The sequence below is a fragment of the Ruditapes philippinarum genome, unplaced genomic scaffold, assembly GCF_026571515.1.
Source record: "Ruditapes philippinarum isolate M1 unplaced genomic scaffold, ASM2657151v2 ctg3574_1_1_1_1, whole genome shotgun sequence".
In the NCBI taxonomy this organism is placed as follows: Eukaryota; Metazoa; Mollusca; class Bivalvia; order Venerida; family Veneridae; genus Ruditapes; species Ruditapes philippinarum.
In genome coordinates this window covers 251670-266267 of record NW_026857614.1, presented here as the reverse complement: position 1 = coordinate 266267, position 14598 = coordinate 251670, and the positions used below count along the sequence as shown (strand labels likewise).

At 32.0% G+C, this 14598-nt stretch overlaps 2 protein-coding genes across 2 annotated transcripts; both read right to left on the bottom strand.

Moving 5' to 3' along the window:
• Window positions 1–9600: 9600 nt before the first annotated feature.
• LOC132750343 (interferon-induced protein 44-like) lies at window positions 9601–10323 on the bottom strand. The gene is made up of 2 exons (XM_060740303.1): window positions 10193–10323; window positions 9601–9967 (listed from the first exon to the last, which is right to left on the bottom strand). Exons 1-2 carry the CDS (start codon window positions 10224–10226, stop codon window positions 9711–9713), a joined length of 291 nt encoding a protein of 96 aa, XP_060596286.1. The 5' UTR covers window positions 10227–10323; the 3' UTR covers window positions 9601–9710.
• Window positions 10324–10609: 286 nt separating this feature from the next.
• On the bottom strand, window positions 10610–12576 carry LOC132750327 (interferon-induced protein 44-like). Its single transcript, XM_060740285.1, has 3 exons — window positions 12571–12576; window positions 11048–11245; window positions 10610–10786 (listed from the first exon to the last, which is right to left on the bottom strand). Exons 1-3 carry the CDS (start codon window positions 12574–12576, stop codon window positions 10610–10612), a joined length of 381 nt encoding a protein of 126 aa, XP_060596268.1.
• Between the last annotated feature and the right edge of the window lie 2022 nt (window positions 12577–14598).

Below are 14598 nucleotides of genomic sequence, written 5' to 3'. Positions count from 1 at the left end.
TATCAAATCATTCAAAATGTGTATAGTGCAAATAATTATTATTCGTGGGGCAATGTAATCCCCGTATTATCAAACAATGCCATCTCAGTATTATAAACATTTTAAACCTTCAAAAGATTCAACAGTTTCTCAATTATTATTACTTAAAACAATTTATTATGATGTTTCCATGTATCCAACCTAAATTATTATCGCACTCAAGTAATATTTTAACCTTTCTTTTATACGAGGGCGAGACAATGAATTACCAGCCTAACCTATTTCGGGTTGAGATCTGCCTCTACTTTTTCAATATAATTTCCCTCCAGTGCTATGCACTTAGACCAATGGTGTTCAAGTGTAATCAGCCCAAAAGTGAAGAAGTCAGGGTCCTTTCCATGGAACTACTCCTCAAAATAACGCCCTTTGTGTCCCAAAATACTGTGGCCATCACTTTGCCAGCAGATGATTGAGTCTTGAACTTCTTTGTCCTTTGGGATCCTGGCCCTACCTACTGACGACTCTGGGATTTATTTTCTGGTTATAATAATGCACCCAAGACTCCACAGTAACTAGATGCAAAAGGAATCCATCTTTTGACCTCAAGCTCTTCAACAACATACTGCATACTGATGCTTTCGTTGCCATTTGTTCCTTGCTAAGGGATTTTGGGACCCAACGGGCTGTAAGTTTGCGCATCCCTAAACGAGCATGCAAACTTGTTGAAACGCTACCGTGTGAAATGCCCTAATGCCTGTGCTATTTCTTGAACCTGAATTCGCCTATCTGAGTATACCAGATCTCCGAATTTATTACACATTTCTTCGTTGGTGACATCCACTGGGCGTCCAGACCTTACTTTATCTTCTAAAGACGTTCTTCCGCGTTTAAACTTTAACTTGCGAATAAGATGTTGCAGAAGACCCATACATATCAACTAACTCGGCATGTATGTCCTTACCAGTTTTACCCTTTAAATGCAAGTACCGAATTACAGCACGATACTCCACTTTTGATGAAATGCTTGCTTTTACATCACTAGCCATGTTTAACATTCAATATCTGACAAACAAATGACCGTATGCATGTGAAGTTTTGTACCCAGGTATAGTACATGTATTGAAACAATGCGTAAAAAATCAAAGATGTCTCGGTCGATCGTATATGTGTTAGGCTGGTAATTTATTGACTGGCCCTCGTATGTAGATTATAACAACAATGTATTAAACTAGATATAATTTTTATATAAAATATTACCATTTATCAATTTGTGATGAATCTTTATAACACATGTTTTTGATCTCTTCTCATCTTAAATAGACATTAAATTCCATGACTATAAATTTACAATTTCAACAATCTCTGCCAGTATAATATGTCGTACGTCATCCTGACTGTAGGCTAAGAAATGTACTTAAGGTGACAACAGATCCTTTCCGTGGTACTCACAGAAATGTCATTTAAACCAACTTATTTTAGTAATAATTGTTATTTATTTAATATTTGTGCATTAAATGACGTTGATCATCATAAAAAAATAACATATTTGAAAAAATGCCTTTGTAAATGATTGATTTTTAATAAAAATCCTAAAATTTTAAATCGTCATATCAAAGTCATTTTTTATTTTTTTGTCATCAAACTTTTGGAAAATAAACATACTTATATTATGTGGGGAACCGTGTCTCAAATTTTTCTATCTTTTCTCAAAAAAATATTACGTAACGTCAAACATTTTATGCGAATTTTTTCACCATACATATTACGTAATTAAAGATAATTAAGTCGCTGATTGAGCAAACAAAAATCCCTGACACGGTTCCCTCCGTAAATGAATTCCCTTTCATGTGCTTTAAACCGCATGTTAATTGCTTGATTATTAAAAAAGTTATGCCGATTCAAAGTTAGTCCGACCCCCATCAAACGAAGTGTCATAAATCGGCTGTTCTCTCTCGGACCCCTACGTTTCACGCTAAATAATTGCAATATACACAAATATCGCACCAGAGAGGGTCACAAGTTGCGGTAAAATACTCTAACAACATTTTATGACCCAGTGACATCTGACCAATTAAAAAGCTGCTGATAAATATCAGTTTATAACAGAAATTTCTTCAAATCTTAACGTGATTTACTGTCCGTCTGGTATCTGTCGCACATGTCACGTGACTATCGGTAAAATTTGAGGCGCTCGGTGGGGAGAAATGGAACGCATTTGCGCACCGCTAGCGGGGTATTTAATTGTTTCACCTTTGAAGTTTATTATTATTATCATCAGGATTATTATTATATTAAACCTGTGTCACTCTGTCTGTGTATTCGTGTATGAAATTCCGTTAAAATATAAATTAAAATAACAAAAAACTGAGCTTCTGACGGTCTTTTAAAGTCCATGGTAGTTGTACAAATAAGAACGGGATATTATATATTTTTTCCTCCAAATTGATATAAATGCTTCACATATTTTAATAGAAATAAAAGGTATCACTCGATCATTATGATCTGACCTTCTTGACTTCTATTATGATGAATATGCCGTGCACGGCATAGATATCCAGTTTCTACTGGGATATACAATAAATTCCATACTTTGTCCCAGGTTTATTAGTACTGTGTTCGATTTACTGGCGAACAATTTATTCGAAGCATTCACTGATAATATATATAAATATCTTTTTTTATTGATCCATAGAGAAATAATCATCCTTAAAGAATCTAAAATGGTTTAGAAATTTGTCAGGGACACCTTACCACAAGTCATATAGGCGTTCACATAAAAAATGTTGTCTATTTTTGTTGTTGTTTTACTTGACATTGTTAGAAAACGAGGTTGAATGTAAAGCAAGCCCTTGAATCCGTACAAAAGTCCATAAACTCAATGTAATATCTATCAGATTAACGGGACAAATTATTTTCACACATTATGGATACTTTAGCAACTACATTTTTAATCAACCCCGTGGCCGTGCGATTTGCCGCTATGCTTAATTATTTATGTTTCATACATTATGTAACGTACATTGGCCGACAATTTCTTAATTTTAAAAAAAAAGTCTAAATAAAAGGTAGACGATATAATTTTGATATATTCGTAAAACATGTACGGTATTTGTACGATACATGAATTACGAGTAGTATGGACCAGTATGGACCGGTAATTAACGGATATATGGACCTACCGATTTCCCTCATTGATGCCTCAACAGGGGGCGGAGCGTTATCGATAACTGACAGGTTACGCGAATAGCAGATAAAAATGATGTCGGTACCGTTTTAAAACGTTTAAAACACATTTTTGGACTAGCTGCTTCCAAAATTAAATCACGAATGTGTTCAGAAAAGGTTGATAAATGTAATAAGCAAAAAATCTCATTTTAGGTATTTTCAGTGATAATTGACTCCGTTGTCACCTTAACCATTTCAATTCCTTAATCAAAATATCTTGACCTATCCTACCTTTTTGTTCCAGTCTTAGGTTTTCGCCATTGTGAAGGTACTTTCTGCTTCTGTGCTGAAACATCTGTCTTGGCCGAAACAGTTTTCTGCTTTCCTTCCTTGCGACCATCTGGAATAGATCAAACAAGAAGAATGATAAAATCAACATTTGTCTGAATCTTTACTTCTTTATCAAGTATTATTTCATCAACATATATATGTATCATGTTACAGTAAGATATGCGTGGTAAGCAGTGTGTCTAACATTCAATATGAAGATTTTTAATTGTAAAGCTTAATCCAAAGAGACAGATAAAACAAAGAATACGTTCACGAAGAATACTATTTGATATATTACCTGTTACCAAATAAACTTCAAGTTCAGTCACTTCCATTGTATCGTTGTTTATTCGCTTAACAGACACTCCGTTAGCGGTATAACCAGTTTCAAACTGCTCCATACCTCCATTTAAAGGATAGACGCCACCGGAGTATGAATTTAAGCCTATACTTTTCTGATAAAATGTAAGCAGGTCATTTCCGAAGGTGGGTCCGTAGACACTATTATGGAGAACGGCAGTTTTCGACGATTTAACAGGAAACTTACTGAAAGTGTTTATTCCATTATACTCTGGGGGAAAAACTCTGTTACAGAATGTTTTGCTGAAAAACGTTTGAGGAGTCTATGACTTCTGCATACAGAGCCGTGAAAGGTGCTGCTGTGTCCATCAAGACTGTTGCTTGCCAGTATTGTATGGTATGGTATGGTATGGTATGGTATGGTATGGTATGGTATGGTATGGTATGTATGGTATGGTATGGTATGTATGGTATGGTATGGTAGGGTATGGTATACATGTACATGATTATGATTTGTTTTGGGAATTCATCTTAGTTAATTAATTAATTAAAAAGAAGTGAGATAAGAGAAGTGATCTCTTTTTTTCTTTTCTTTTTATTTCTTTTTTTTTGCATCAATTTTATGGTATCGAAAACTTGTCAATCCATAACTTTTTTCTCCAATAGCTTTTGTCAAGCTTTTTATATGCGCATGTTTGGCTTGCGTACAATATTTTGTAAAATAATTGAAAGTAAATTATCAAAAGAATCGCGTGAATTACATTATGCCCTTCCAACAGTACATGGTGTTCTGTTTAAATTCAAAAGAACTTTACATTTTGTTATATTTGTTTTCAATATAATAATAAACGTCACCAGAATAATCTATAATTCATATAAATATCTATATAAATATCCTTCGGAAATTATCGGTAACTTCAATTTATAACAAGAGTGGGACAGACTGAGTGCGATGATAAAAGTAATTTATAACTTGACATTTTGCCATATCTTTTCAGTATTATATTCTGCATTCACAAACTTTAAGAAAAATCTTTCAATTGTTGTTCAGTTGTATATATACGCTAATACACGTACACTTAAAATGGAAAAACGAAAAATAAAGATATGCAATGTACTCAAAATTAAATTGAAAATCGATAGTTAGTGCAAGTCGAACCTTAAATATCGTTGCATTTCAGTTTTTAGTTATTTTACAAAATATAAATGATTATTCCGGAAAAAACGGGGTATGGTAATGATCTAAAAGTTTGAATACAAGTGATTGTAGCAAACCTATATCTAATGGTACATAAATCTTGGGGAAAAACTTGTCCCATCAATTCATGTAAAAACCCTCAGTGCAGTCCCTTTAACTTAATTAATCTCAGAACAGCAATATATATACTTATAAAAACATGTATTTAGAAATCAGTCAAATAACAAATAATAGCTTTCAATTCCAATATATATGTACATTAGATATTTTGCAATTTCACGAAAAAAAAATGTTTGTTTTCTTTTGTTTTTGTTTTAAGAAAGTATGATTTTTTTAAAGGAGGTATGATTTTGAATGATTTATTTCATTCGTACACATATTTGTCTCGATAAAAAGAAATACAGAATAGGAAACAACATACCTGCTTCGTTTTCCACAATGAAGTTCCAACACAATGAAGTCCCTAACTTCCAAAAATACGGAATCAATTAAATTGATTTGCCTTACATAATGGACTATTCAACCTTGTGAAAATTGATATTCATACACAATGTACCAACGGGAAATAGATATTAGGAATTAGAAATTATTTTGGTTGAAATAAAATTAAATGTAACTTTTGGGGGGTTAGTATTTTGAATAAAAACAAGTCGTAAATTTGAGAAAATACATGAAACTATACCATAGAAACCTGAAAAGAAAGTAAATACTACTTGACTTTTTTATCACCAGCATTCGGTAATCTTAATTAATACAACGTATACGGCGAGACTTCGGGTTCAAGATAGGACCGCATCAGGTATGAATATAGGTTTATCCCAAATAAGAACAATTAATCTATTTAACGAATTTTATTGCAATAAAACAGGGACAAATTAAACATAAAAATAGAATTTAATGGGTTTAAGTTATACCATTCTTTAAGAAAATATCAGGATAAAAGAGCAAAGCGAAGCAGTGGTGGGATAATAGCATATAATAAAAACAGATTGTTAAAAGTGTGAAATTGGTAAATTGCTTTATGTGGGTGAAATAAGTTAAAGAATATTTATGTTGCCTAGTGATATCTATGTGTTATGTGTTCTTTATACATTACTCAAGAAAATTTTCCTGTCCATAATATTTATGACTGTGATTTTTTTTTTGCTGATTTAATTTTGTATCAAAATAAAGGAACTGTATATGTTTGTGAAGAACATGTTTAAAACCTGACTATATAAACTTTAATGTGCAGTTACCAGATCATGGTTATTTAGACCTGGTTTCAATATTTCGACTGCAAAACCGACCGACATTAAAAACTGATATAACACGGACGTCGGCCAACGTCTATATAATTAAAAGCCCAAAAGCACACAATGTGTTGGGCTTATTCAGACCGCGAGCGTCAACAGATCACGTGGGAAACAATTACTTGATCTTTGTAAATCTACAGAAATCCGAATTGTTAACGGACGACTAGATATGGATTTAAATATCGCTAAATATACATGCTTTACATATAACGGAAACAGCGAAATTGATTACCTTTTAACAAAGAATGACGATTTAACAGCGCACTCAAATCACGCTCCGATTTCATTCTCTTTAAAAAATATTACTTCGCCGAATGTCGCTAATCCTGAGTCTCGATATATATATACGGAAATATATATTATGAAACATAAAGTTTGACTTCATCAAACACGATTTTCAGCAACATAAACAATAAATGGTTTGATGAAATTTGTAAACAAAAATATATTGCTTATACAAATACAGAATCGCAGTTCAATGTCCAAAAAACCTGCTAAAAATAAAGAAATATATATTGTAAAAAGAAAAATTATTATAAAAATCACTGTAGAAAAGAGAAACAATAGAAAACAAGCAACAAGCTTAAAAAGAAATGAGAAATAAAAAAAAACATAATATTTTGGAGATTATTAAGACTGTTTAGATGATAGTATTGAAATGGACAAGTGTCTTAATCATTTTAAGAACTTTACATCTTATTTTTCAGAAGAAGGAATTGTTGAAATAGAAACGTTTTTTTAAATAGCTATGATAATCGTGAAAACATAAATTTTACATTTGATGAGTTAGATGCACCGTTCCTGTTACTGAAATAAGAAATGCAATTAAACTTATTGGGAACGAATAAAAATTGTTCGTTCGATTATAATTATGTACGAATACTTCAAGAGGGAATCGATATTTTAGATAAACCGTTAGACATGTTATTTTGCTGTTTTTCGCTAAGCAATATTTCCCTGAATCATGGTCAATGGGTATGATAATATCCGTTTTTGAAAAAAGGGGGTTAAAGTTTATCGACAAATTACATTGGTATTACTTTGATAAGATGTTTTGCTGAATTATTTACTGTAATAATAAATTAACGTTTGAAAAATGGGCAATTGTAAATTACATTCTTACTGATGCTCAGTTTTGCTTATCAATCTTATTATAGTACAGTCAATACTATTTTTCTCTTACATATTTTATTGAAAGATAGCTTAATCAAAATAAGAAATTACATGACAATGGAAATAAGAATTACATTGTTGTTTAATGTTTGAACGATGAGGTTAAATTATGTGTCCGACATATTGATACATTTCAGATTTTTTTTCCAATTGTGATGTAAGCCTATAGACCTTTTTACAGTACGATTTTTCCATAGCGACCAATTTTGCATTTTGCGCATGCGCATTCTGCGTAGGGCAAAAGCGCAATAAAGATAGAATACATTTAGCGTAGTTGAAGGCCTTAAAAGACGTGATTAGAAGTTATGACACCCAGAAAACAGAAATTTTAGGATGAATTAAGACGGTTAGTATTTAAATCGTGAAGTGATATATATAACAGATATAGACCTTTTTACGACGCGGTCCGTTGCTACGAAAAAATGACCGGAAGAAGTATTTTCTCGCGCATGCGCAATCTGCGTAGGGCATAAAGAGCATTGCCTTTCATAGAAATGTAGTAGAAATTCATAGACAATTCCGAGTAAGTTTAAGGTAAAAATTCGAAAATCATATAAAATAGCTTTAAATAGAAACACAAAAGATACCTTTAGAGCTTTGTGGCCAAGATTGCCATAAAAAGGCATGAAAAAGACGATTGTTTAAGAATTCTCCCTTACGATCACGGACCTGGCATTGTGATAATTGTTGCAAAAAATGTGGAAATATAATTAGCAAATAAAAAAGTCAATTTAATTGTTGTTTAAATCGTCCATATAATAGCTTAAGAAGTTTTATAATGGGTTATTATGAAAATCAGTCGGAACACGTGATAATGCATTTTTATTTTTCATTTACCTAATTTTATCCTTTATCCGACTTGACTATTATGCCAAACAGAAATTTTTTAAGTCACATAAATATATAAATTTTATTTCAAACTCTTGTGAAGTAAAAATGGGAGGTGAAATAACACACATTTTATCCGGTTCCTCGATCGATTAACATGAAAATGCATGTCACGTACACTATTTGTCACTTCACAAAATTATTAAACATTGATGAGATTGATATAAATAAAAAGTAACACAAATAACGATTTCCATAATTTTAAGACCCGGTTGATATTGTATACAAGCTGACAAATGACAACCGGTCACTTGTCAATCCGTTTCCCACTTACCGCCTTGCCAATCTTTCGAAGGAATACCAATTGTGTAATGTTATGTAATACATGGGTAATAAAATTTATCTTAAACACCCTGCTGTTTCAATTTAAATTACTGATAAAAAAGTTATTTAATGAAACCTTGAACAGAAGACTTTTAATCATTGAATTATTAGTCCCGCTTATTTTGTATAGACCTTTTTACAGTACGATTTTTTTCCATAGCAACCAATGTTGCATTTTGCGCATGCGCACTCTGCGTAGAGCAAAAGCGCAATAAAGATAGACTATATTTAACGTTGTTGAAGTCTTTAAAAGACGTGATTATAAGTTATGACACACAGAAAACAGAAATTTTAGGATGAATTAAAGCGGTTAGTACTTAAATCGTGAAGTGATATATATAACAGATATTCAAAAGTAGCGGGACTAATAATTCAATGATTCAAAAAAGCTTAAAGATAGTTGTCAAGATTGACGTTACGCTAAAAGATCTATTATATATAGTCGTTAAGATAAACGTTAGCTCTGCTATATTTTGAGCAATGAAACAAAATTCCAAAATATTATCGGTTTACCCTTGAAAACAGTAACTATAAATAACTTGCTTGAACTATATCAAAACTCGATTGAGGGCGGTCGAAAAAGTTGTTATAACTTTTGGCCCAACCCTTTTGTATATTTACATTAAAAAATGTATTGCATTATTGTGAAACTTCATGAATGTGTATTGCGTGCGTTCTTGTGTGCGGCGCGCGCCTGTGTGTGTGTGTGCGTGCGTGCGTGCGTGCGTGCGTGCGTGTGTGTGTGTGTGTGTGTGTGTGATAACGCTTAAACGTGCAAAAAATATGTTGCCAGGGCATACATGTACATGTGAATATTGTTTACATAAAACGAGTACTAGTAATATATTTCCACTATTGTACAGCGTTTCAAGAAGTTCTTCTTATCGTTCAGTTATTTACATGCAACAAGAATTTTTCCATAATGCGTATATTAATATAGCATTCTTTTTAATTCCGTTTTTGTAAAGTTTCACATACTATGATAAGCGTTGAAAATCACTTTTCAAGTTTCAATTTTCCCATTTCCCCTTCAACATCTTTCTCTCTGTGTTTCATGTTCAGCATGAAATCTTCAGAACAATGCAGCATTTTACGTAGAGCCAACAGAGCAAGTATATCAAAACGTTGTCGTCAAGCTCAGTCTCGTTTTCGTAATTTTTCACCGGAAGTATGTTAGCACGTGGGAGACCCAGTAGTTGTGAAGCTTTATCTACAGCTTCTTTTACTTTTGTACTGTAGAAAACCTGAGCCACGTCCTTCTCAACGTACTCACAGAGATTGTCTACCTTTGTCAGGAGAATAAGTTGTGGTATTCCTGAAGGTTTATATATGGGAAACATTAGAATAGATGTTACTACAACCAAGATTGGAATTTCACATGCATCAAATGAACTTATAAATCTTTCCAACATAACAGGGATCTATGAACGATGCAATAGCATTGTAAAAACAGCCAAATGCAATCGAGTAGAGAATCTTTAATATAATGAAAATCTCAACTTTAACAAAACTTACATATTTTGATAACTTTAAAATCTACCTTTTTGATTCATAAGTCCCCGTAGTCCTTTCATTTTCTCAACAATTTTTTGTTGACAACACCTCTAATGATGTAGAGTCAATTACAAACACTGCACAATGAACTTTGTCATTCCCAGTAGGGTCAGATTTTGAACCCAGGCGATTCTGGAGTGATTGGTCTCGTGGGGTTAAACTAAAATTAGATATGCTATGATAGATTGTTATGAAATGTTAATTTGAAAAGTAACAAAAATTATTTTTGGAGGGGTGTTGTTGTTTTTTCGTTCTTTCTTTTTATTGTTGATGTTTTTTTTTATAATTCGTTTTTGAAATGTTGTTGGACTTGTAAAATGGGCTATAATAAATTGAAATTTACTTATTGCACTGTAATGTTTTAATGTTTTCAGATACAGACTAATATAGTGGATTCAAAAAATTAATAAATTTTCAAAAACAAATTGAATGATACCTCGTAGTAGTACGGTATGTTTCCATCAAGTAAATAGTTACCCTCCAGTACATCAATACCCATAGATTCTTCTAGACCACGTGTATCACACAACCGGAAGTTCAAGGTCGCCCCAGAACTAATTTCGATAGAATACGGAACAAACTGAAAGAAATATATAAAGTCCGGTTACATTATCTAAATCATGGTGAAGTCATCAATTCTTCACTTTATTGTCTGCTATCGGTTTTTTGTTTCATTGTTGCTTTTATTGGAAGAGAAATGATTGTTATTTGTCAAATATGTGATGTTTAATTTTAGAACGGTAGGTGTTGAGCTTTTTTAAAAAGAAAGAAAATACAAAAAACCTGTATGTGCAGTATGTGTAGTATGTGCAGAACTTAATATTTCATCATAGGTACGTACTGCAGTGGTGAGACTGTGCTCTGAACTTCCGCTGCTAGCTCGCTGAGTGATTCGGCCGCGGTAAATTGAATCTATAGTATTGAAGAAGCTAGACTTTCCAGCACCAACCGGTCCTATCATCAAGATTCGAGCCTCGCTTACATTCGAACCTTGGATAGGTTTAAAGTTCACTATTTCTTCTTTAAGGTCATCATGAAACTGAAACAGTAAACACTCTTATCATGACACATATGTACTTTTTCTCTTAGCATCTATACTTTTTCTCTAATATCATGACACATATGTACTATTTCTCTTATCATGACACATATGTACTTTTTCTCTTAGCGTGACACATATGTACTTTTTCTCTTATCTTGACACATATTACTTTTTCTCTTATCTTGACACATATGTACTTTTTCTCTTATCTTGACACATATGTACTTTTTCTCTTATCATGACATATATGTATTTTTTCTCTTATCATGACACATATGTACATTTTCTCTTATCTTGACACATATGTACTATTTCTCTTATCGTTTTCCTCTCATACTTAGCAAAAGTATATTGTCTAAGCAGAAGCAATAAAAAACTTTGTTTGTTTGTCGCCCGTTATTATCAAATTTCTTATGAGCTATCTATAATAACAATTCTGCTTGAAAGAATCAATTATTCTCGCTGCCTTAAAATACTTCATCATTTCCGCAATACTTCTTACTTATTATAACTTTCATATTTACATTTCATGCCATTAATTCATGTTTCATACAATCTCCGCCAATATATGAGACCTAAGTCGTCCCGCACGGACACAATAAACCGTACCTTCAAGTACAATATTATTTAATCTTGATCTATCTAACCTTTTCGTTTCCAGTCCTTAATTTTTCGCCAAGGTGAAAGCTGTTTCTCTATTTTCTTTTTACGCTCACCATCATAACATTATAATGATAATATCATTTTCTGTCAGAACATAATATTTTACTCTAGACATATACTATAAGTACATAATCATTTTACAAATACATAAAAAGTACACATAATAAGAGTCATAATGGAAAAAAGGTAAGCACAATTTCCCAAATTCATACTTTGAAAGGATGAATTGTATTTAATTTTAAGAAAATAGTAGTTCAATGAGAAAGAGTAAGTTTAGAATGTCAACCTTTTTTTCAGAATACTCTCTGACTTCTTGTTTTTAACAATCATGCAAGTATAAAAATTATTAAATGTCGTCTAATTACAATAATTCAAAAGTGCCAATAGCTGTCACTCGTTTACTATAAACTTTGGAAAAAAAAACAATATCGTTTCCATATAAGCAAAATCAAACGAGACAGTAAGTTTTAAATAAGACAAGGGGGTATAGATACATTATTCCATATAAATGGAGTCAAATTTAGATTTTTGCAAATGGAAACAAATTTTGAAAAAATAATCATAAGGGTTAAAAAAGTTGGAGCAAAGAATAATATCTGGTTAATTCACAATGTCATCCCACCTGTCTACCCATGTAAAACTTCAAGTCAAAGTCTCACTTCCATTGTACCGGTATGTTTATTAATGGTTAGATTGCTGTCATTCCCTGGTTGTTGTATGTATTTCGCGAGAATTGATTCATACTTCCATTTAATGAAAGATGTTTTCAGATCGTTATTTCACCCTTAAAATGTGAAGAGCCATTAACCAGATTCACAAAAAATGGACCCACAATTGATTATAGTGAAACTATGGCACCATCCGAGAATTTTACCTCCGACAATAGTTATTGAGAATTTGTCCTCTGCCCACTATACTTGAAGCTGGTACCCAAAAACGCTTTATCAATCTTTAACAATAACTCCGCTTTATTGAGACGTCCAACTGATACTGGTAAAACCACCCAATACTTGACCCAGTTGGTTATACAAGAACCGGTGACGGTGGCACCCTGTTGTCCACATTTTTTGATGGAATGTTCACAGGATCACATAATCATCTCTTGTGGACTTGCAAAAGAGTGTAAATGTCTTGGCAGACTGAGTAATCTATCATTGTTCGAGTGGTCCAAATATATTTCTTCTGTTAATTTTCCTTTCCATTTCATCGATATGATGAGTCGCCAATTTAATCAACTAAATCACATACTATTAGAGATAAATAATGTTGTCTTGCACCTGTTAAAGGCATGGCAATAAATAATGAACATTCCAATAAACCTCATAATGTCACTATGAACGAGTGGATAATTTTTAGCCGCAGAACAGAAAATTAATTTTAGTGCGCATGTTCTTACACAAGAAGCGAGAATGTTAGTTCATCTAGATTTACATAAATCCTGGATTCTAATATATTATAAATGTAATATAATCTAGAATAATTTAACATTGTCATAACTATCGGGTATTTCCGTTTACATCCGATAAATAAAGACATACTACAGAACGCGTTAATCGGACAGAAGCTTAAAATCTGATAACCGTTTAACCAATTATTTAAATATGATAAATAATTGTCAGCCAGTGGTCTTCCATATATATATCATATAATTAAAAGACTATATTGTCTACAAATTCGTCTCGTGGTCTAGTATCTATAATATTTGCGTAAACAAGATTACATGTACATATAAAAATAATCATAACTTTGGTTTAAACAATCCTGTGATAATGGTCTGATATTAACAAATGGAGACTGAGAATAATTGGGAGTCTAATTACACGCATGCTCGCAATATCCAAAAACACAGTACATATGTAGTTAATTAGACTGATACTCGTAACATAAACTGAATTAAAATTGACCTAGATCTAATAAATTGTACAATATATTGAATACGTGAAACACCGAATTAACATGCTTCTAATTATAAAAACAAAAATCTTACCTTTACAAATAGTAAATATTCCATAATATAAATAGTTCCTTTACAGATGAATATAGTACTGTTTGTCTATGAGATGTGAGCGTGACGTTTCAATGTAAAGTGTACACCAGATTTTTCAACAATCGACTTAAAAGGTGATATAGGTCATAAATGAATCGAATTATAATAGTAAATGTGCGTAAAGTTGAAAAATATATTGTCTTATTTGTTTTATTAATAAACTATATAACATATACCTTTATATAATAACTAATTGTACCTGTGCTACGTAAAGATATATAAGTTAAAAATATATAGTACAGTATCCCAAGTTATTTCGTGTCCAACTAAACTAAAAAACTGATACAAGTGTGTGCATATCTTGCAATTCCGTGTCGTTTATGCACTGCTTTAGTTGCATGTAATTGTAATACAGTGCTATATGGTAGCATCAAAACTTTAAAGAAATGACTGACAAACAATGAAAATTTGAAAGCAAAACCTATCCTAATTACCTCGACGTGTCTTACTAAATTATTCATCGTGTAACAAAAAAGAAATGAATTAAATATAATGTAAAATTATGCTTTTAATAAAATAAAATATGAAATAAAATCATTTAAAAAGATCATTTATTGAGTCAACATGACTACCTTCATGATTGAATTCTAACCTAAATTAGAATTTGACCTGCACATCACTTTTAACAAATCTATTCCCC